Raw genomic sequence first — 23555 nt, 5'->3', positions numbered from 1 at the left:
AGTAATAGCTGCAGGCGGCTAAACAACTTTTAGCTGAGATAATTGACAGGCATTTTAAAAATCTTCCAAATAAACACACTACAATACCTTATTAATACATTCTCACAAAAGTATTTTAAAAGCCTATTAATCTCTCGAGTTATCTTTACAACTTTGTTTCTGAGCCTCTTCTGACAGCTAGAATAATAAGACCTATAATTTTCCATTTAATAAACATCCCTTATACCCACATTTTAGCTTAGTCACTATTATCCTCTAGTCTCTACTTTCTACCAGGACTTCAAGCTGTCTCTTAAACCTAGCTATGTTATACTAATTGCTCTGATGTTCTCACATGATGGGGTCAAGTATTCTGCTCCCTTTTTAGCAGCAGGAAGGAAAGCTATCTGAAATTTTTTCTTGTTAAAAAAAGGGGGGTCTTAGGGAGGTTCTATCTTGGTTCTTTTAGTTAATGCATCACAGGGTTATGATTAGTTATCACTATTTGAAATTACTGAAGTATTCCTGAGAATGAAGCTGTTTGAGAGACTAGAAAGAGAAGCAGAGAATTTAGTGTAGTATATCACAGAAACTAAAAGGGAAGAGACGCAGTGTAATGCACCATAGAAACTGGGAGTTGGATAGCACTTGCCTCAGAATTTAGGTTCAACTTTCCATGAAGGGGCCTTGAATACATTCCCTCCCCTTGCCCCCATTTTCTGAGCAGAAGCCTGGCAGAAACTCAGTTCTACTATTATGGTCAGGGTTGGGCATCCTCAGGATCCTATATTCCAAAGAGAGTCACTATGGGCTTTTCTTCACTTAAAAGTTAGATAGTGTCAATATGTGACTAGCAAAGTTGTGTTAGTTTAAAAAAAAAGGTTAAACATGACATACAGGGATGAGTTTGTGTTTTATTATCATGTCATTTGGTTGTGGGTAACCCTACTTAACAGGTGTGCTAAGTCATCACCTTACTTAACACAGCTCAGTGTTGTGTAACACAATCTAATTTTCTAGGTGAAGATGAGGCTTATGAAGCAAGCTGACCAGGAACAATTATGTCTGTTCTAATAGGGCAAAGAAAACTCTGGTGTATCTCCTCTGAAAAACTAAGCAGGGGACAGCTTTCAAAAAACCCTCTCTTTGTCTAGATCTTCTCAGCGTGTTTTTAGAATTGTGGTTACACTGAAGCACATTGAAAGAAAGAGGGTGAGGGATATGGGCTGTTTGGAACTTTTTCCCTGCTCCAGGGTCAATCCAGGGCTAGCAGAATGGAAAGCCTCATTTTCAAAAGAAATGGCCCTAGATCTTGGAGCCAATATTTAGCAGGGCTCTAGCTGCAACTGCCTGGACTTACAGGCTGACCACCCACACCAGTCAGTAGCACCAGAGTGGTTTCAAGACAGTGCATTCCCCTTTATTATAGTCAGTGACGCTGTGCTATTGTGTTGTATTGAACACTTCAGACTTAGATAGCAAAAAGGCCCTGTTAGGTGAAGAATTTACATATTTGTAGATGATATGTTTAAAGAGTGACAGAGCTCTAACCACTAAATGCACCTTTCAAATTTAAAACTCCATATACTTTCAGTTCCCAAATACTTTCACCCTCAGGGCATATTTCCAATCCTAGCCTCCACTTCCTGGTTTAAGATAGAAACTGCTGTGGATGCTGTGAAGACAGTAGTTGACAAGCAGCACTGAGGTTGGGATGAGTCTCAGTTGAGAGGACCTATATGTGCCTTCTTTACTAAGAAGCCAGGGGAAAGAGGTGACCTGCGACTCTGACAGCTGCTGCATGTGGCTTAGAGTGAAAGTACCATCAAGACTGGGGAGCTGGGGAAGCACAAGGCTGGGAAGGAATTGTTGTGTGGCAGCTGCACCCACAGATTCAGCAGCGTATGCGTCCACATATATAGTTCTTGGCTGTCTGTCAAGAGGAACCCCTTCACTTTTTTTCCCCCAAATAACATGGCTCTCTGCTTTCAGAGTTGTATGATGATAGTGTGGTAGTGTCCGGAATCTACTGAGAGCTATGCTACAACGGTGGATGAGTGGATGAAGTGTGGGATATTGCTGTAGCTGCCTCCCAGTAGTGCTCTGTTGAAACCTATTCATGATTTTAGAACAGCCCCAGCAGCCCCTTCCAGGAAGCAGGATGTAAAGGCTGGGGCCAGAAATCAGGGAAATTACTCTAAAAATAAACATTAAAAAGGTGTTTGGTTTTCTTAAATCAAATTTCAGAGTTTACAATACATAAAGTTTTAAAGTTTCAGAAGGGTTTTGCAGACTTTTCTTCAAACAGACAGAGAAGGATTGTCTGACATACAGAGATTCTTAATGGAAACTCTTCATGGACCTAAAACCTCTGGCTGGAAAATAGGCACTCACTATGTGAGTAGGCAGCAAACTGAAGGCATTTTCCCAGGAGTCAGACCCTTGCTGTATTTCCTTATAGGAAAGCCTCTGGAATGTACCCAAACCAAACTGGAACACATATACAGACAGAAACAATGAGAAGTCCTTGTGGCACCTTAGAGACTAACAAATTTATTTGGGCATAAGCTTTTGTGGGCTAGAAGCCATTTCGTCAGATGCATCTGATTTATTTAAATAAATTGTCTATTCAAAATATACGTTCCTAAGCTTTGGAAGTTTTGTGGAATAAAAAACCAAGATCTTCCTATAAACCCACATCTAGCAGCTTAGCTCACACGTACGTCAGATTTACACTTAATTTTCACGTTGTGTTCCTGAGTTCTGAAGAGGTACCCAAAACAAAACAGTAGTCTTAGTAAAGTCTGTGTTCAGTAATTCCACTGCCTACTAGGGAGGCAGTGTTTCCTAGTGGACAGAACACTGGACTGGGACTCAGGAGACCTGGGTCTAGTCCTGGCGCTGCCACTGACCTGCTGGGTGATCTTGGGCAGGTCACTTTACTGCTCTGTGGCTCAGTTTCCTCCTCTGTAAAATGGGAATAATGATACTCAGCTCCTATGTAAAGTTCTTTGAGATCTACTGATAAAAAGTGCTGTAATAAGAGTAAGCTATTTGTGTCTTTTTCATAGCAACTTTATAGAAAGGGATGGCATCAGTACTTTGTTTTCTTTCTATTTAATATCCACCCAGTCTAGAACTTTGAGCACCCTTGAAATAAATCGAAACACACAATTAAAAAAAGCTACAAATCAAATTCAGTCAAAGCAGGAACCTTCTTTCTCTTCCTGCCCCTCCCAACACATTGCATAGTAATTAACAGTCAGTAGATACAATATGAATTAAAACTCCCAACCCACACTTCCACCCCTATCCCCCAAACAGAATTCCTATTCTAGTTGCCTCAGCCCTCTCCCCCAACACGTCCTCAATAGATGGGCTCTGAAGTGTGCCTTGGAGGTCTACAGATTCAAACTGGGGGAGTGGGAAAGCACTCCCAAGGAAAATTGCCTTCACAGAGAATGCCCTGATGACACTTCCCTCTATTTGTATCAAGCAGGACACAGCTTATAAAGCCTGGGGAGAAAGGTTGTCTCTCAGGTATGCAAAATCTTTTTTTGGGTGTTTGTATATTGCACCTCTGGATCTATTCAAACATGTTTTTTCCATTTACAGTTACCTGAGTTTTCATTTATTGGCAATCATGGAAAAGACCTACAATAAACCATTACAAATCTAGATGCATTATTAGTTATATTCCCAGTGAGTGTACCATCAGCATTTAACATTCTTTTTACCTTCACTATCAAAATTATATATCACTATACACAAGAAATCTAAAAAATAATGTTTGATGTTCCCCATTAATGACTTCTTTCCAACTATGGATTTACCAATTAGTCATTCACTGTTATCTGGTTTTCAAACAGTTCTCTGTCCAATGAGCTACAATATCTTCCCTCTTGTACCATGATCTCTTTTCTTAGCCAGCAATTTTTAATGTAAAACCTGATCAACATCTGATTACAGAACCACAATTGCATTTCCCTTGCTTATTAAACCAGCGTATCTTCAAATCCCTCCATATGTCAATTAACCAAGGTGGCTGCCTTTAATTAAGATGTGCTCCTGTACTAAAGCAAACCATAGTGTTTTTAACGGGATATTTGTCAAGTTAAAAATCATGTTTGTACAAAAACTATAGCACAGAAAGTACAAGCCAGGGTAGCAGGCGCTGACATGGGTTTACCCTATCTCTGTGCCTTCTGGATTCTGATCTGCTGGATGGCCAAAAGGTCACTCTAATTTATGGTTCTTGTGCTGCCTACGGCCTTTAGCAGCCCAGAATCCACACAGCAATCAGTGCTACAGGCACAGCTCCTTCCCACCTCTAACATCTGGGCCTGTAACAGTGAAGGGAGTGGAGAGGGCAGCATCAGGTCACTCAAGTCAGCTCTGTGCTGCTCCTGCCCTAAGGGAGTTCTCCCTGCCCCTTGCAACTCCTATACAGAGTGACCTACAACGGCCATGGCAAAGGCTAAAATCAGTCCCCAGGGTCTTTATCTATGTTCTTGCATTTTAGGATGATTAAAAATGAAAGAATATCTAAAATCTAATTTTCTTTCCACTATGGATGATCTTTGTTTACTTTTTCCACAAGTCTCAGCTAGAACAGTGGAAACTTAACTGAAACTGGCTAGTCTCGGTCACTTTCAAGTTCTCATGTGCCTATACAATTCTATTATGTTTGGACTGCAAGCACTGTAGGGAAATGCTTATTTAATAAATAAAATAAAATAAAATAAATAAATAAATAGGCTGCTTTTTCCTTTGTATATCATAGTGTTCATGAAAACATTCTTTTTTAAAATACATAGAACTCAGCTTTACATGAGTGTCTTTCTAACATTTCCTCTGCAGTATGTTGAGCTAACTAGTCCACAATTGTCTGTCATGTCCCAGGACCCATTTTTAATACGTGGGGTTACTGTCATCCTCAAAAAGAACAGGAGTACTTGTGGCACCTTAGAGACTAACAAATTTATTTGAGACTAACAAATTTATTAGAGCATAAGCTTTCGTGGACTGAAAGCTTATGCTCTAATACATTTGTTAGTCTCTAAGGTGCCACAAGTACTCCTGTTCTTTTTGCGGATACAGACTAACATGGCTGCTACTCTGAAATTTATTTGAGCATAAGCTTTCGTGGGCTACAACCCACTTCATCGGATGCATGTAGTGGAAAATATAGTAGGAAGATACACACACACACACACACACACACACACACAGAGAGAGAACATGAAACAATGGGTGTTACCATACACACTATAAGGAGAGTGATCAGTTAAGGTGAGCTTTTATCAGCAGGAGAGAAAAAGAACTGATTGTAGTGGTAATGAAAATTGCCCATTTCCGGCAATTGACAAGGAGATATTAGGAATGGGGGGGAGGGGAGGAGATAAGCATGGGGAAATAGTTTTACTTTGTGTAATGGCCCATCAAGTCTCTCAAGAACCTGATCAGTTGTTAAGGAACACCTGACATATCATTTCAGTTTTGTAGTTTCTATGCTTATTTTCTTTGAAATTAGTACTGAAATCAGATGCTGCCTCCCCTTGGGCTCACGCAGGTGCCTCAGCATAAGAGTTCAGATGTTTGTGAAGAACAGAGGCTACTGGAGCTGGATATTCACCCTGCCTATCGCCCACGGCCTCCCACCAAAGTGTATGTAAGGGCAGCAGCCCCAGCTTCCACACAATTCCTTTTGGCCAGTAAGGAGGACTGAGCTGTGCCTGCTGCAGTCCATGAGCGTCCTTTTAAGGGGTCTTTCTCTGTTTCGTTTTACTTAGTTAGATAGGGTACACTTCTACCTCGATATAACGCTGTCCTCGGGAGCCAAAAAATCTTACTGCATTATATTGAACTTGCTTTGATCCACCGGAGTGCGCAGCCCTGCCCCCGGAGCACTGCTTTACCGCGTTATATCCGAATTCGTGTTATATCGGGTCACACTATAGCAAGGTGTAGTTTAAATCAATCAGAGATGTTATTTTACAAGTTTGCTAAGTTTTAGTTTCAGGGCTCCACTGAGCCTCTTTCTACTCTAACTACTGGTAGCCTCCCCATCATTAGGCACCGTAGCTCATTAATGTATTCATCCTCACCCTACCACTGCAAAGTAGGGACGTACTTTTATTATTATTATTATTCCCATTCTTACAGATAGGAAACTTTACTGTATCAAATCTTCGGTTCCTGAGCAAGCTCACAGAGAAATTAGCCAAAGGCCAACTTTGAGCTCATTTAATTGAAGCTAACATCCTAGACCTGACACAATCTAGATTCAGGCCAGGGTATGAAAACCGAAACCACCTTAATGGCACTGATGGGTGACAGAAGGCAGACATCCATTCTCATCCCCTTGGCCCCTTTGTATCATATGATATTGTCTACCCTAAGATACTGCTGGCTTGCCTTAAAGTAGCCGCAGCAGTCCAACATACATGCTAAAATGGTCTGAGAACTTCTGGGTTGGAAGCAGTGATGGGAATGAGTCGTAGTGGGAAACTATTCCTCCACTACTAGTTCTCTCATGTGTGAAGTCCACAAAGATCAGTTCTCTCCCCAGTTGAGTGGTTCTGACACCTAAGAAAAGCCCAGTGCCTAGGAATTCAGCACATTAAGTTCCAGTGTTAAGGGGCAGCTGCAAGCCGAGTGAACATGTGGCTCGCTCATTAGGAACATCAAATAATTTTACACAGGTCACTGAACAGCAGCTATACGTCCACTACCAAACTGGGATAAGATGCGACAAATACAAGTGTCACAATGTCACATTCCTAATTCCCCACCCCCTGAAAATACAGGAATGCAAACATTCCATAAAGAGGAATCAAATTCTGATCTTTATAACTTACGTGCACAAGCTCCAAATGTCTGTTTCATGTACACACACACACAGAGCTTCATTCCCTTCTACACTGTGTTCAATACTATCATAATGGGATCGATTCTTCTGTTGTACATACAATTTACAAAGGTAACTGATTACTTTTATTGGCAGTTTCATACTGCTTTAGTTGAAAACATCTCCCCATACAGGATTATTATTGGAATGTTACTAGATTATTTGCCCCACTTGTATACAAATCCTACATATCGACGTAAAACAAAAAATAGAAATCTTTACTACTTATTAAAGTGATTTCTTAATTGTACATGGCTAAGTCGTTGTTCTGAGTATAAAGAACAGGAGTACTTGTGGCACCTTAGAGACTAACAAATTTATTAGAGCATAAGCTTTCGTGGACTACAGCCCCCTTCTTCGGGTGCATCCGAAGAAGGGGGCTGTAGTCCACGAAAGCTTATGCTCTAATAAATTTGTTAGTCTCTAAGGTGCCACAAGTACTCCTGTTCTTTTTGCGGATACAGACTAACACGGCTGCTACTCTGAAACCTGTCGTTATGAGTATGTAATGGGAACTGGGCAGGCCTGTCCCAGTATACAAATTAATCCTTTTCACAGGTCCAGTTTATATTATGCAGTCCTATTTTTCAAGGGTATATGTAATTCTTTAAAAAATATTAAATTATGTTTTGGAGAAGTTCCATCCTTTGTTTTGCATTTACTGTCAAGTGTGACAGATGAATATTCCCATTTACATTATCATATAGAAAATATGCACTTTTTTTGTGGATGGCAAATACTGTTTGAATAGATTTTTAAAAGGAGCCTAGTGTCTTTTCCTTATTTAAATTAATGTTAAAAACTGATTTTCTCTTACTTGTAAAAATAAAATATTTTTAAACAGTTTGCCTTTCCTTTTTTATACTGAGGAGCTATTGATGGAACTATTTTTGTGAAGTAGAATGTTCTCTTCTGTTCAATAACCCACATTTTGTAATGCACCTCCACATATTTTTGAACTCTCTATTTTAAAATGTATTTCCTCCTTTCTTTGTTGTCAATTGCTTTGTTTGAGAAGACTTTTTGCTTATTACCCGATGCTTTATCATTACTAAGTAGAAGTACAAGCTAAATCACATTTACAGTACAGTATTAAGAATCTGCAGCAATCACTCAAACATTAAAACTAAAAGTAAGTCCGTTACATACTAGTGTCAAAGCGCAAGTACTAACGGTTTCATCCTACAAAGTAAAGAGCACGCCTGCCCTTTGCCTTCAACTCTGACTGATTTCCATAGGACTCAAGGGTGACCTGACAGTAGTGTGCAGCACTTTGCAGGACATAGTCCAAACTTTCTCACAGAACAAGCTGCTACTGTTTAAGAGTGTCATCTTGCAAACTATTTATTCTCATGTGAATGCTCATTCTCACCAGTAGTCGCACTGGAACCAATGAGACCAAGTGTGGGACTATGCAGAGGAGTAACTGTTTATAATGTTGGGCTCTTCCCTTTTAAAGAGCACTGGCAGCCTGCTGCCTATCAATATCACCTTTTAAAAATTGTAGTGGTGATACAAATAAGCATCAGCAATCCCCTATCCCAGCATTCCACGCTGGCTAGGTAGGGGACCTGCAGGGCTTGCTGAGATAAATATAAATGATTCCCTATGTATATATTAAACAAACAAAACCCTTGCCATTTTAAATGATTTGGAACCATCATGTCATTTGCATGGCTAGGCTATATAAATATGATCTTCCCCATTCTCTTCTATTGTTCGTTTATTAGATTGTAACCTCTCCGAGGCAGAGACTGTCTCTTCACATGCATCTATATAGTGTGTAGCACACTGGGATTTTAGTCCTGACTGGGGACTCAGTCAGTAATGCATCACAAATGTGAAATATTAGGAATAGTAATAAGTAGAAATGGTCAAAGTGATATTTACATTGGTTGGTAATTCCATGTTGTCTTTACATTGCATTTGGTAGTTTAAATCCTCCCAAGAAGTTACATTTCAAAACACAGAATCTGTTCTCATTCCTTGCCCCAAGACCATGTCACTTCCTAAATCACAAAGCACGCTAATAAAGAAATAATTAGTGACTGCACGATGTGCACTGCCAATATTAAAATTCACCAGTTTTAAATCTGAATTAAAGGATGACATGACTTTTTTTTTTTTTTTTTTTTTAAACTACATACACCTAGGTTACGTATATTTTGTCTCACTAAGTTTTGGTATATTCCACACAAATGTCTTAGTGTGTTCATGGATACATCAAGGATTAATTCTGGTATAAATTCAGTCTCTATTTGCTTTTAGGGAAAAATTAGCATAGATTATTGCTGCAAAGTAAATGCACCTTTCAGGATATTCAGATCAAGATCTGTGCAAGATGTTACATAGGTGGGGCAGGGAGCAAGGTGCCGAACACCTCCCCTGTAACAAGGCTCCAATGGTAGGGGACCTGGGGAGTGTAAACGCTTGAGATTTTTGGGAAGCTGGGAGCTTTGCAAATGTTATATCTCATGCTTTCCACCTCCTGGGCTTCTTTCCCTCACCAGGCTAAGGGATAGGAGGCCATAATTTAGTTGTAGTTTTTCCCCGCAGCACACTGTTTCCTGGTAATACTGTTTTTCCTTTCATGTTAATGACTATTTACTAACATTTGAAAATGGAGGCTGTCATACAGTTTAATTTGATATACCACTTTTTTGTGCTGTGACCAAAAAGCCTGAGGAGACAAGCAGGGCAATATGAGAGTGTTATGAAGGAAAAAGAAAGAAACAGAGAGAATAGGGGGTTGTAGGGATAATTTTCCCTGTAACATTACTAGAATTTCCTCACCAGAATTTTAATCTAGTACCTGAAACATACTCTAACATTGACATGTAATATACGTATTACTGCACCTTTGTGGGGAAAAGAAGAAACAAAAACACATCTCCATGGAAAAGAAAGTTTTCATCAAAGTGAATGAATGACATGCTTTCTGCCAATATTCGGTCTGAAGGTCTGTGGTTTAGTAAAATTAAATTTTCCCCACATATAATATCCAGAGAGAAATCATATTTTATTTATATATATTATTTCACCTTATAGAATAAAGAGTTAAGGCTTCTTTCAGCTATGTCTAAAGATTGTATAATACACCTCTATCCTGATATAACTCTGTCCTCGGGAGCCAAAAAATCTTACCGCGTTATAAGTGAAACCACGTTATATTGAACTTGCTTTGATCCGCCGGAATGCACAGCCCCGCCCCCCTGGAGCGCTGCTTTACCACGTTATATCTGGGTACTGGTGTACAATGCAATCTGCAGTTTAAGGGAGTTCTCTCTATGAATGAGAATCCACTACATTTATGAGTCATATACCAGGAATGGGCAGATACAGTTTTTAGCCCCACTTCTTCTTTATATCAAAAACAAAGAGAGGGAAAGTTGCCACTGAGCTCTATTTCTACTACAGACATTTCCTCCTCAAGCAGAAAATCTATGCCTAAAAAAAGCCAAACATAACTGAATGTATAAACTGAACACAAAACTATATATTTTATAAATATGAAAAGTTGACATGCCTCAGAGGGGTAATCAACCTTTTTCTCATCTGTTTCTTTAAAGGTTGATGCATGACATCTACAGTCATAAATGTCCTTTAAAAGGTTTTTAAGATACTTACGGAGTCCAGAGCATTGGGAAGGCATCTATTTCTTCTTGTGTGTATTCATCTAGCCTCTTGGGGATTCGGCGTGGCTGAGAAAGCTCCTCTACAAGATTATTACGTATGTCTTCTGGGATAACCTGAGGTAGAAGATAATAAATGATTCTCAGCTTTCCAGTTTTTAAGCAATAAATCTTCCCTGCTAGCACTGAAATTCCAAAGGGGAATCCTAAATACTGTATTTGTGTGTCCGCTTTTCAGAACATTGTTCCACCAGTTCAGTGGATTCAGTGCTAAACAAATCAACCCATCTAATCAACATAATGGAGACTACTGCAAAATGATGTTAGTACCTCTAGCTGAGCTAGAATTTGAAGAACTATAATACAGACCATTGAGCATGAGAACCTAACAACATATATCCAGAAAAGCTGTTTACAGTCTTGACTGTAATTAAACATATCAACATCGATAACACGCCAATCCAAGCTGCTGACATGTCTTTTTTTTTTTTAAAAAGACAACAGTTAAACAATATAATGCAAAGAAATCCCAATACAATGACAGGACCAGACAGAACTCCATTCCCACCAGATGCATAATTTATAATTTATGGAGATATATCTATCTCATAGAACTGGAAGGGACCTTGCAAGGTCATCAAGTCCAGCCCCCTGCCTTCACTAGCAGGACCAAGTACTGATTTTTCCCCAGATCCCTAAGTGGCCCCCCTCAAGGACTGAACTCACAACTCTGGATTTAGCAGGCCAATGCTCAAACCACTGAGCTATCCAACCCCCCGAACTGCATGACTGAGTTCCTCAGAAAAAGAGCCCTGCCACCCATTCACTGGAGTTCAAACCTGGGAATAAACGGCAAAGCATCTCAAAGTAATTTCAGACAATAGTAACTGACTTGATGAAGTAAAAGGTTAAAGGCCGAAGGACAGAAGTAGTCTGAAAGGCAGTCAGATCCAAGTCAGTTAGCATTATGTACTAGATCGTACTCATCAAGCCTTCAGAAATAATAAGCTTGCTCCAAGAAATGAAACTCAAGAGATTAATACTTTTACTGGTATCAATAATCTATGTAACAGTTTGATTGGGGGGGGGGGAGGATGTTATCAGACACTAAAGGTATATACACAATATGATTTTGATCTCCTTAATCCAGCTCACAGTCAAGCTTACTTTTCCACACTTTTGCTACACAAAATGCCAATAAAAAAAATTCTTTTTACTGACATGCTTTCTATGGATTATACCCCAAGACAATAGTGCATATGCTAAGCACTAAAGATCTGGGTGTTGGCGTTTATTTAATAAAGCACAGAAACGTACTTCACATATTGTTGCTAGAAAGATCTATATACACTATTGGGTTATAACCTTGACAAAAATGAAAATATAAATCAGGCTCTGTGTTCTCCCCCGAAACCACAGCTGTCATGTTCACAATATATTTATGGGTCACTGCTTGACTTAAAATACCTCATATGGAAAGTAATATTCTAGCTCTTTCGCTAACATGCATCTTTACTTCATTTAAGACAGAGAAAGGAAAAGATGGTGTACAGAATAAACATATGCATTTTTTCCTGATCACCGCTCTCATATTTTCTCTCTGAGTACACAGGCTACATTTGTTAGAATGTCATTTTTATAAATTTCCAGCGTAACGCTGCTGTGCGTTGGCTCCCATGCACAATGTATAGTATTACAATTACTCTTAGTACAGAAACAACATTTTTAATTGTGACCCTAACAGCATCTGCAAGATGCTCATTGCTATTTGGTAGCGAGTTTCAGCAGGCCTGATCAGTTGAATGTATGTCAACTCACTAATGTTATTACCTGTATCTAGTAGGTGTCGTGTAAGATATCAATAAAAAGCTAACAACATACTGATCATTGACATTATTGTGTGGTGTATGTATGGAGGGCAAATTCAAATTACAAACATAATGAAAAGTAGGTTATCAAAGTGTATATGCCAGGCAGGGCTAAAGTTACCCACACCCTAGATAAAGGAATGTTGTTCTGCCACCTGGAAGGTATTTCCAAGGTACATTAAGACAATGGAAATCCAATTTACATAAAAGATAAACAGGACCATCAAACCAACCGGGGAGGAGACATTCACTCAGCATCATAGCAAGGGGAGAAGATTTGAAAAAACAAATCAATATGCATTTTAGCAAACACCAGAGCGGAAAGAAACCAGCTTGGAATTTCCTTCATGACCAGACTCCATGTCATCTTCCCCCCAGTTTGAATGCACTTTACTTTTGGGGCTACCCTTCAAAAGGATCCATTTCAAAGCTTCACTGGAGTATAAAAGAAATGGGTGAAGAACCCAAAGCTATCTTTCACCTTAGACGACAAAGGAACCAAGCACTTTGGACTCTATGGGAGATCCTGACTGGCTGGTCAGCCATGTCACTGGTAGGTAGATTGGTAAGGAAACTACCTTGATCAAAGGCTGTGGTTTCCTTTGTTAAGATTTAATCTCTAGAAAGCATTTTTCACTTTTATTTGCTTGTAACCATTCCTAACTCTATCCTTTATACGTGACCCACTTAAAATCCCATCTCCTTTTATTTTACTTGTTTTTCTTTTAATCTAAACCATCCTAGTGTTGTGCTTGATTTGAAGTGAATGTTAACGCCAGTTAATGTGGCAAGCTGCTGGGAACTGTTTCTTTAAAGGAACAAATGAACTTGACTCTCTCTCTGAACGGTCGAAGAGAGGGACGAACATTGCAGAGCACACAGTTTTGGGAAAATTCAGGACTGGGGGATGTTGGGATCATCTTGCCAGGTGTAACCAAAGCTGGGGGAGACCAAAGTGTGGCGGTGATGTTGCAAGTAGGCTGCTGGAATCAGAGCGCTAAACCAGGGCAGCTTAACACAAAGACACTCAGGGCATGCTTGAACACTGGCAGGAAGCATCCAGCCATGAGAGCTACAGCAGCAGAGCATTTTGAGGCACTCGGGGTTACATGTCAGACAGTGGCACAATCCTTCACTAGTCTGGATTGCACCCCAGAACCTGACGTTAATATACATATTGATTAGTGGAGTAGTCTGGTGAATGAGTACCTTCTCGTTTGGGAGCAACGGGGTTCAAACTCCCTCCTATATGGATGCATTATGCTTTGTGATGTAGTTTAGCAAGTTCTGTCCCTCCCTGAGAAGCAAGCTTGATGAACCTTGAACAGTGAAGATTCTTAGTAGCTTATGGAGATTTTATTGGGGTTCTGGAAATAACCTGGGGAGACTTTTCCCATGGCTTGTGAATTCACAGACTCATTTTTATGCTTGACAACTTAGCTTCTCCACTGTAGTGCTTCAATGTAGACACTACCTACAGTGACAAGAGGGGTTCTCCCATTGGTGAAAGTAATCCACTTCCTCAAGAGTTGGTAGCTAGATCAACGGAAGGATTCTTCTGTCAACCTAGTGCTGTCTACACTAGGTTGATTTAATTATGCCACTCAGGGATGTGGATTTTTCATACCCCGAGTGACATAGTTAAGCTGACTTAATTTTCTAATGTAGACCAGGCCTTAAATTTTGAAAACCAGTTCATGGAACCAAAGTTTACAGATACTGTACTCTATCTTGATTTCCAGTTAGGAATAATCTTGTTCAGTAAAAGGCCCTTTGTTTTAGCCAAAATACAGAACAATAAGCCTTCTAATGCATGACAATCTTCAGAGCTGTATGAAGTTATAAAGAAAAAACATTAATATTCAAACTGTTTTTAGCTATAAAAGAAACAAGCTGCTTTTTCTCACAAAGGGAGATATTTCTATAACTAAATCTATACTTCCTCAAAGCATGAGAAATCAGAACATAACCAAGTACAGCTACTGACTTACATCTTCTGGAAAGAGGTGCAGCCTCTGCATCATAGTTCTTCTGTGCAGGTTCTTTGGAAGCATTCTATAAATAGCCAGTTTAACAATCTGTAAGAGACATACATATTATGAAAAAAATATACATCTGGGTATGAAGCAGACATGCCAAAAGAGCAGAACCAATGAGAAACAGGTAGGCTGGGCTTCCCCCTGCCCATTCCTCCAGATCCCGGACTTTGCTTCAACATCTCCCTCCACAGGCAAGAGATCCACCACCATCTTGAGGTGCAGCCTGACCATTCCAAGAGGCCAGAGGCTCTGGCAACTGTCAAAAGAGCAGCAGAAATTGGAGGGAGCAAGGCTGGGTACCTGTTCACTCACCAGCCCTAGTAGCATAATGCCTGTACAGAGGCAGACATGTACAGTGGAAGTTCCCACCACCTTCTATGATGGGGGAAGAAGGGAAACCATTATGCAACCTTAATTATCACAGCCACCTCATTGTACAGAATCCTTTCTAAATATTATAATTTAATTGCTCACGATTAGAGAGCACTGACAACTTTTTCTTCTAAACTAACTGATATATTTGATGTGATAATTAATTAATCCTGTTGACGATCACTGAGTTCTGACAATAACATCGTATTTCCCAGTAGGAAAGCTTCCCCAGTGAGCTATATTTGCAGTTGAGGACTAGATATGTTCATAGGGAGGAAGTGATTGTGAATCTGAAGGTTCAAGGAATTTGAGTGAAAGTGATCATGCAATGATAGATTTCATGATTCCAAGGAAAGGAAGAGTGAGAACAGCAAAATAAGGACAACGGACTAAAAAAAAGCACATTTTAACAAACTCAAAGAACTGGTAGGTAATGTCTTATGGGAAGAAAGTTTCTAAGGGATAAAGGAATTCAGGAAAGCTTACAGTTTATCAAGGAAACAATATTAAAGGAACAACTGCAAACTATCCCGATGCGAAGGAAAGATAGGAAGACTAATAAGAGGTCAATATGGCTCCATCAGACCCGAAGGTTTATCTCTGAGTAACAGCTTCTCCTAGAGTGGTGCAGCTTATATCCTTTCCTTGCTTAGGACCCTGGCTGAAGCCACCACCTAGCTCTAATTGCACTGACGAGAAAACACAGAAGTTTTAATAAAAAAATTAAGCTTAACAGAATTTGAACCGGCTACTTTTGTAATATAAAAAAGGAACAATGTAAAAAGCAGCACCAACCAGAGTCATTTACAAGGTTAAACTTTAGCTATAAGAGGGCTCTGATATTGTTACCTGAATACAAAAGAAATAGAATTGAGTTTTACAACAAAGGAACTGATTAGACTATAGAATTCCAAGAAAGTTGTTCTCTAGTTCATAGAAGATGTGCATATGGATTCAATATTTCATTAAAATTAGTAAAAAAGAGAATTTTCCTATATTTTAGCTATACATTTCCATTAAACAGAATTCCAGTTAAAATGATGTTTTATGTGATGATGGTGATTAGATTAAAAAAAAAAAAAAACCTTAAACAACAGCAGTCCGAATTCTACAATGAGAAACGCACAGAGCCCCATTGACTTCACTGGGACTCCATCTCGGCAAAAGGGCCTGCCTACCTAGTTCTCTCAGCAGGACTCCGGCCAAAGTTCCTATGATGGGTACTGTTAAGCCAGCATCCATCAAATCCAATCCTGTACAGTTGCTTATGCACTCCACCAGTTCTTTACTCATGGTCCTAGCAACAAATAAGATTTCACATCCTATTTAAAACAACAACAACAACAACAACACTCCTGCTGATTTACAAAACACTGTAAAATCTTGTCTTTCAATTATCTCATTCTACTTTATGTACTGAGCCCTGCCTTCAGATTTATAGCTGATGAACAGTCTACAGATTTACATAAGCTCTTGGGTTCAAAGCATTAAACTGGTATACACCCTCTCAAATCTGGAATTTCTTTTGATTGATACAGTTTTACCTATTACCTCTAGACTTAAAACACTTTTGTTTAAGTTGGCCAATTAATACATTTTTGAGCTGTTAATTTAACTATTTCTAAAGTCTTAGATGCAAATCATGAAAGTGCCAAAAACATTAATTTTAAATGGATTGCTCACATGTCCAATAAAAGGTCTCCAAAAAATTAACAAAACCAAACCTGGGATAGATATTCACTTCAAGTCTCAAAAGTTCAAATTTTGCTTCTACAATGAAATGAATATGGTAGTATAGCCTAGAAATGCTTATTTACACTAACGTATCTGACTTTTGTTGATTAAACAAACCATTTATGTACACCAGACTGGATTACATTTAAACCTGCTCTAGTAAACTCTTACATTGTCAGATATGCTAGTGCAAAGCAAATGCTAGCATTTTATTAGTATGAAAAACCTTTTTATTAAAATAACTCTAGAGAGGATTCATACATTAGGACTTAAAGATTTCAACTTGCATTGGTGGTGATTGATAGAGCCTGGCTCTTATGTGTAGCCTAATATTGCCTTATATACATTTGTCACACCCAGAAGTGGCTGATTCCTGGAAAAGAATCACTGAATAAGTAAAACAAATATAAAGGTGGTCATCAACAGAACAATACCACTTGCTATACTGGGAAGTACTAAATAAATTGACTGAGGTCCCAGGAGAAAGTACATGGAAGTGACTAAGAAGCGAAGAATCCTAGAACACTAGCAGCATACCTTCACACCACATTTATCTGAATGGACTAGCCTTCACAAAGGATGCAGGATACGAAAGATTCAGCTAAAGGGTATTGAACCTAAAAGAATTTCAGGATTTTTCTGAATTTTCTGGGATTTTTTACTAGATTAGACAGAGCTACTGTCCGTACATCAAATTTACATAAATCCTCTTCATACCAACTCCCTGATTCTCTTTCCTGCTTAGTCATAATGCTTTTCTTCTAATTATTTAGGTTCCACTGGGAGTGTTTCAAGACTCAGGAGAACCTGCATCACTCTGGCTTCGAGTGTTTGATTCCTGTTAACACTTCCCTGCTATTTGAATGTGTTTATTTATTTATTTATATTAATTGTATTTCACTCCCAATCCAACCCATCTCACTCCCCACTACTGCTCTGCACAACTATTTAAAACTCTAGTGTTACTGAAGTACTTTAAATTGATATCCTTCAGAGAGCACAATCCTGAAAGTTATTGAGAGCCTTCCACACTTTGCAGGATTGGGCTCAGAATGAGGAACTGATTAAGAATAGTAAAAGCAATTTGTCTTCATCCACAACCAAACCAGAGATTAAACCATCTGTGAAGTCTTGCTGAGAGTATTCAAACTTCTAAGATACTTGATCCTGTTCCAATATTCTCCCTAATCCATAGCATACTCAGTTCTATGTCTCTACTAATCCAGGCTTCAAAGTTTTGCTCTGGTTTATTAAAAACTGTTCCCCCTCCCCATAGTTTTAAAAGAAAACTCTCTGTGTTTGATGTTTTACAAACAGCCTTTGATATGTGTATTACTAGCCTAAAATTACTCCTTGCCTTCCCTGACCCAAACTGCATAGTCTTTCAAAGACCAACTGTAAGGATTTCTGTTCCAGGTTTTTCTTCCAAAAGGTAATCATTATGAAGATTCAATACAAGTCTATGCACGTAAGTGATTTTTAAATAACATTCAAAAAGTAAGAATGTTTTAAGCTCCCTTATTTCAATGCCTGCAGCTGCATACATTGGGGCAATGACTCTATGGCAGGCTTCCTCACAGCATATTGCCAGTGTTAAATCTTGTCCTGTTTTATAATTATTCTTAGTAGGTGAAGTGCACTCTGAGTAATTGTCAACCACTAATTCTTTGTCAGTGGCAACACAGCCTCTAAAAATTGTGGCCAACTCACATACACTACTTCTCACTTCTTTAGACTTGTTTTATACTCACTAATTTTCATGTGAAGTTTTTGAAACAACTAAATAAGCAGTGTCAATTAAATTTTGCTTATATTTTCAATTAGAAAATATAGTGAAATTTGTTAGTGAATATTTATTTCAGGCCAAAACTTTCAAACTGAGGTGTCTGAATTAGGCTCCTAAATCCATATCTAGGCACCTATCCAAAAGTAGCTTCATTTGCAAAAGTGCAAAGCATCCATAAATCCCACTGAAGTCAATGGGAGTTGCAGGCACTCATTGCTTTAAAGTCTAGCCACTTCCATTTTTAGGCACCTCAAAAGATGTATGGTGCAAACTTTAGGCATAAAACTTTCACAGTTCTGGTCTCAAACTTTACAGTAATTATGCAAGTGAACTAAAAAGTCTCTATATTTTATTGTTATAAAAACTGCCTTTGGGTTCCAAAACATCTGCTTCTTGCAAATAAACAAATGGAAAGTACATACAGTAACTCCTTGCTTAGCTCTGTAGTTATGTTCCTGAAAAATGCAACTTTATCTATATACACCCACACATACACATATATTATATATGTATATGTGTGTGTGTGTATATATATATATATATACATATACATATACTCTGTGTGTGTGTGGGTGGTATAAGTTTTAAACAAACAATTTAATACGGTACACAGCAATGATGATTGTGAAGCTTGGGGTTGAAGTGGTGAAGTCAGAGGGTGGAAGACAGTGGGATATTTCCCAGGGAATGCCTTACTGCTAAATGATGAACTAGCACTCGGCTGAGCCCTCAAGGGTTAACACATTGTTGTTAATGTAGCCTCACACTACAAGACAGCCTGAATGGAGGGAGGGGAAATAGCATGGCAGACAGAGACACACCCTGTGAGAGAGAGAGAGAGCGACGCATTGCCCCTGTAAGTACGCTGACACCACTCTAAGTACATTGCTTTTTTAAGTAGATCAGCAAGTTGAGACAGCAGAACCCGGTCGTGTCTCCCACCTGCTCTATGGATGGGGTAAGTGGGGGGAAGGAGACACCCTGACATTAGCCCCTCTCTCTTCCCCCCCACTCCACAGCAAGCAGAAGGCTCCCGGGAGCAGCTCCTAGGTAGAGGGCAGGAGCAGCACATGGCAGTGGGGGGAGGGACAGCTAAACTGTGGGCAATTGATAGCCTGCTGGGCAGCTGCTGCACAGGGAACTTAGGGGAGCTGATAGGGGGGCTGCTGGTCCATCCTGGTTCCAAGCCCCCACCAGCTAGCTGCAGCGGGCTGCTCTTCCTGCAAGCAGTGGACAAAGCAGGCGGCTGCCAAAAAACGTTATACGGGAGCATTGCACAAATTTAAACGAGCATGTTCCCTAATTGATTAGCAACGTAATAACAAAACAACGTTAACTGGGACAACTTTAAGTGAAGAGTTACTATAACCTCTCTGCTTTTTGCTTTCAAAAAATGTAAAAAAACCCCACCAACAATCCTAAAGCAATTTTCTTTGCTCAAGTTGCCCAGAAGATTGGAAACACAAATAAAGAAACAGTTTAAATGGCTCAACTAAGAAAGATTCTGGTCTAACTCAGTTTTCATTCATTAATAAAAGATGAAGGACTAGATTCTGCTCAGGGTTAAATCAGCAGAAGCTGTGTAACTCCTGACACAGAACCCCAGGCAGGCAGAGACTCCACCATTGGGAAGGTTGGGAGTGTGCAGCCAGGTAGTCAGCAGAAATAGTGGGCAATATTGGCAAGATAGGGACATAGTTTGGGAGGTCCAGTGACGTGCAAGTCAATGCATTCCCTTGGCATAAATTAAAGTTGTCCCCAACAGAGGTCCCAAAGGAAGTCAGTGGTGGTACTACACATGACCTGATTCACCACCACAAAACCGAAGAAGAGGAAAATCATTTTAAAACTATGGCAACAGGAGGTTATCACCACTGAAACTAGAGAAGAAATGTGTGATTAACAAAATCCATGGATTGTCCAACAATCTGCACTTAATCTAAGGAAGTCAAGTGAAAGGTTAAAAATGAAAGGGTAATTTCTTCTTCATTAAACACTTCCTGAACAATATGGGCAAGCCCAATATGAAGGATTCACTAAAACTGCCAGTGTAGAAGACACAACCAAGAACGTTAGAATTAGAAATAGTTACTTTAAAACACAGATCTGATCACCTGGTTTTGGAGACAAAAATTTGCCAAGACAGGCTTGATGACTCTGATAACTCCTTCAGACTTTTTTTTTTTTTTTTTTGGTTAGAGCTCAGTCTTTGAGGAAAAAAGGTCAAAATCAAAGGTTCACAAGTTAATAGCCACTCTCCTCTACTTGTTAGACAGAAATATTAGCAATACTTAAATTTCACTCTATAATGATGGTACTTCATAGCTCCAGCAAGTGGAAAGTTCAGGAAAGAAGTTGTATGGCAAAAATGCTGTGATCAAAACTATTCTGTTGAATAATATGTCATCCATCCAAAGATCTGAAGAAGATTGTGATGAAGGGGTATGTCTATCCAGACATCTACATGCTAATCAAAATGGCTTGTTGCCATCTTTCATTTTTTGAAAGCTTGCTTCCAATTAAAGGAAGGAGTTCCTAGACTGTCACTTGCCTGAAAGATACTCCTAAAGACAGCCAGAACATTTAAGTCAGCATTGACAAGGAACATGTTTGTAAGAGGATAGAAGTCCTCCAAAGACTTTCTTTCTTGACTTGACATAAAGACTTCTGCAGAGTAACTCAGGTTACAGGCTGAATAAGATTTCTTGGGAACTTAAGAGTTTCTTGGTTTCTATCTACTTTGTTGAGAATTAACTGTCTCGAATCTAACTGGGACCCGGAAGCATATAAAAATAAAGTTCATTTCCAGATAAGGATGGAAAATACAGAAGAGTTCCCTTCCTGTGCTCCAAAGATAAATCTCTCAATTTACCATATTGGGGATAGTGTGATCAAGGCCATGTCTACAGTACCACTTATGCCGGCAAAACTTATGTCATTCAGGGGTGTGAAAAAAAAAAAAACCACCCCGCGAGCACTGTACATTTTGCCGGCAGAAGTGCTATTGTGCATAGCGCTATGTCGGCTGGAGAGCTTCTCCTGCCGACATAGCTACCATTGCTCGTTGAAGTGGTTTTATTATGTCGATGGGAGAGCTCTCTCCCGTAGGCATAGAGCAGCTACACGAGTGATCTTACAGCTGCGCAGCTTCATGGGTACAGCTGTGCCACTGTAAGCTCGCTAGGGCAGACATGGCCTAAGGCCTGGTCTACACTAGGGAGGTAAGTCGATCTAAGTTATGCTAGTTAAGTTATGTAATTTAAGTCAACATAGCTTTAAATCAGCTTACAATGGTGTCTACACCATGTTATGTTGGTGGGAGATGCTCCCCTGCTGACATAGCTTCTGCCTCTCGGGGAGGTGGAGTACTGAAGTCAACGGGAGAGCACTCCTCCATTGACTTATGGTAGTGAAGACAAGCCCTAAGTTTCTCTGTGGCCAGAGAGACCCAGGATCTTTCTTCTTTGGTATTCAGCCTGACTGTCTGCATAGGAAACCCTTCTGTGCTAAGGTGGGTGGATTCTGATCTACTGGGACAAAATGTTTGGCATCTAAAAATTCAAGAAGATTACAGATCTGAAGTGTTGGAAATAGGTTAAGATTGAAGGTAAAAGGGTGACACAGATTAAGATGTCTGAGATCCACTTGGGCTGTTTCAGAATACAGAGTAGAAACTTGTTCGCTTCATTTGGCTTTCCCCAGTAGAATTCCTCTGAAATGTGAAAGATTTGATCTGCCTCAAGCCAACTCCATCACTGTTTCTCTTAAGCTTGAAGGGCCAATTTAAGAGTCATTAAAACTTCTTATCTAGAGAATTAAGAGAACAATTTATTTGCTTACTCTGACCATCTGTTGCAATTCCACTAGAGCCAATTAGATCTGCCATGCATCAGAATGGTGTAAAATGAAGGCAGGGTGATCACTTGCTGCTTTAACTTGCCATTTCTCTGTGGCTCCTACCAAAACCAAGAATCAGAGCGGTAACCGTGTTAGTCTGAATCTGTAAAAAGCAACAGAGGGTCCTGTGGCACCTTTAAGACTAACAGAAGTATTGGAGCATAAGCTTTCATGGGTGAATGCCCACTTCATCAGACGCAAGTAATGGAAATTTCCAGAGGCAGGTATAAATCAGTATGGAGATAACGAGGTTAGTTCAATCAGGGAGGGTGAGGTGCTCTGCTAGCAGGTGAGGTGTGAACACCAAGGGAGGAGAAACTGCTTCTGTAGTTGGATAGCCATTCAAAGTCTTTGTTTAATCCTGAGCTGATGGTGTCAAATTTGCAAATGAACTGGAGCTCAGCAGTTTCTCTTTGGAGTCTGGTCCTGAAGTTTTTTTGCTGTAAGATGGCTACCTTTACATCTGCTATTGTATGGCCAGGGAGGTTGAAGTGTTCTCCTACAGGTTTTTGTATGTTGCCATTCCTGATATCTGACTTGTGTCCATTTATCCTCTTGCGTAGTGACTGTCCAGTCTGGCCAATGTACATAGCAGAGGGGCATTGCTGGCACATGATGGCATATATAACATTGGTGGACGTGCAGGTGAATGAGCCGGTGATGTTGTAGCTGATCTGGTTAGGTCCTGTGATGGTGTTGCTGGTGTAGATATGTGGGCAGAGTTGGCATTGAGGTTTGTTGCATGGGTTGGTTCCTGAGTTAGAGTTGTTATGGTGCGGTGCGTGGTTGCTGGTGAGAATATGCTTAAGGTTGGCGGGTTGTCTGTGGGCGAGGACTGGCTGCCTCCCAAGGTCTGTGAAAGTGAGGGATCATTGTCCAGGATGGGTTGTAGATCACTGATGATGCGTTGGAGAGGTTTAACCTGAGGACTCTAGGTGATGGCCAGTGGAGTTCTGTTAGTTTCTTTTTTGGGCCTGTCTTGTAGCAGGAGGCTTCTGGGTACATGTCTGGCTCTGTTGATTTGTTTCTTTATTTCCTTGTGTGGGTATCGTAGTTTTAAGAATGCTTGGTGAAGATCTTGTAGGTGTTGGTCTCTGTCTGAGGGGTTGGAGCAGATGCGGTTGTACCTCAGCGCTTGGCTGTAGACGATGGATCGTGTGGTGTGTCCGGGGTGGAAGCTGGAGGCATGAAAGTAGGCGTAGCGGTTGGTGGGTTTTCGGTATAGGGTGGTGTTAACGTGGCCATCGCTTATTTGTACTGTACCAAAACCAGAACACAGAGGCATGCACAGGCATTTAAATTTAACTGCCTTTGGAGGGACATGTTCTGTGCCTCCAG

At 39.9% G+C, this 23555-nt stretch overlaps 1 protein-coding gene across 3 annotated transcripts in view; it reads right to left on the bottom strand.

The window, feature by feature from the left end:
- The window catches only part of MRPL13 (mitochondrial ribosomal protein L13), a 53394-nt gene that overhangs the window by 10970 nt on the left and 18869 nt on the right, over positions 1–23555 (bottom strand). For all 3 annotated transcript variants that reach the window (XM_054018474.1, XM_054018476.1, XM_054018475.1), the window contains exons 5-6: positions 14381–14467; positions 10517–10638 (exon numbers count right to left, since the gene is read on the bottom strand). In XM_054018474.1, coding sequence (XP_053874449.1) covers positions 10517–10638; positions 14381–14467 — 209 coding nt within the window. The remainder of the gene's footprint in view (positions 1–10516; positions 10639–14380; positions 14468–23555) is intronic.

This window comes from Malaclemys terrapin, chromosome 2 (genome assembly GCF_027887155.1).
Source record: "Malaclemys terrapin pileata isolate rMalTer1 chromosome 2, rMalTer1.hap1, whole genome shotgun sequence".
NCBI lineage: Eukaryota > Metazoa > Chordata > Testudines > Emydidae > Malaclemys > Malaclemys terrapin.
The sequence above is the reverse complement of the archived record's forward strand: the minus strand, read 5'-3'. Positions and strand labels throughout refer to the sequence as shown.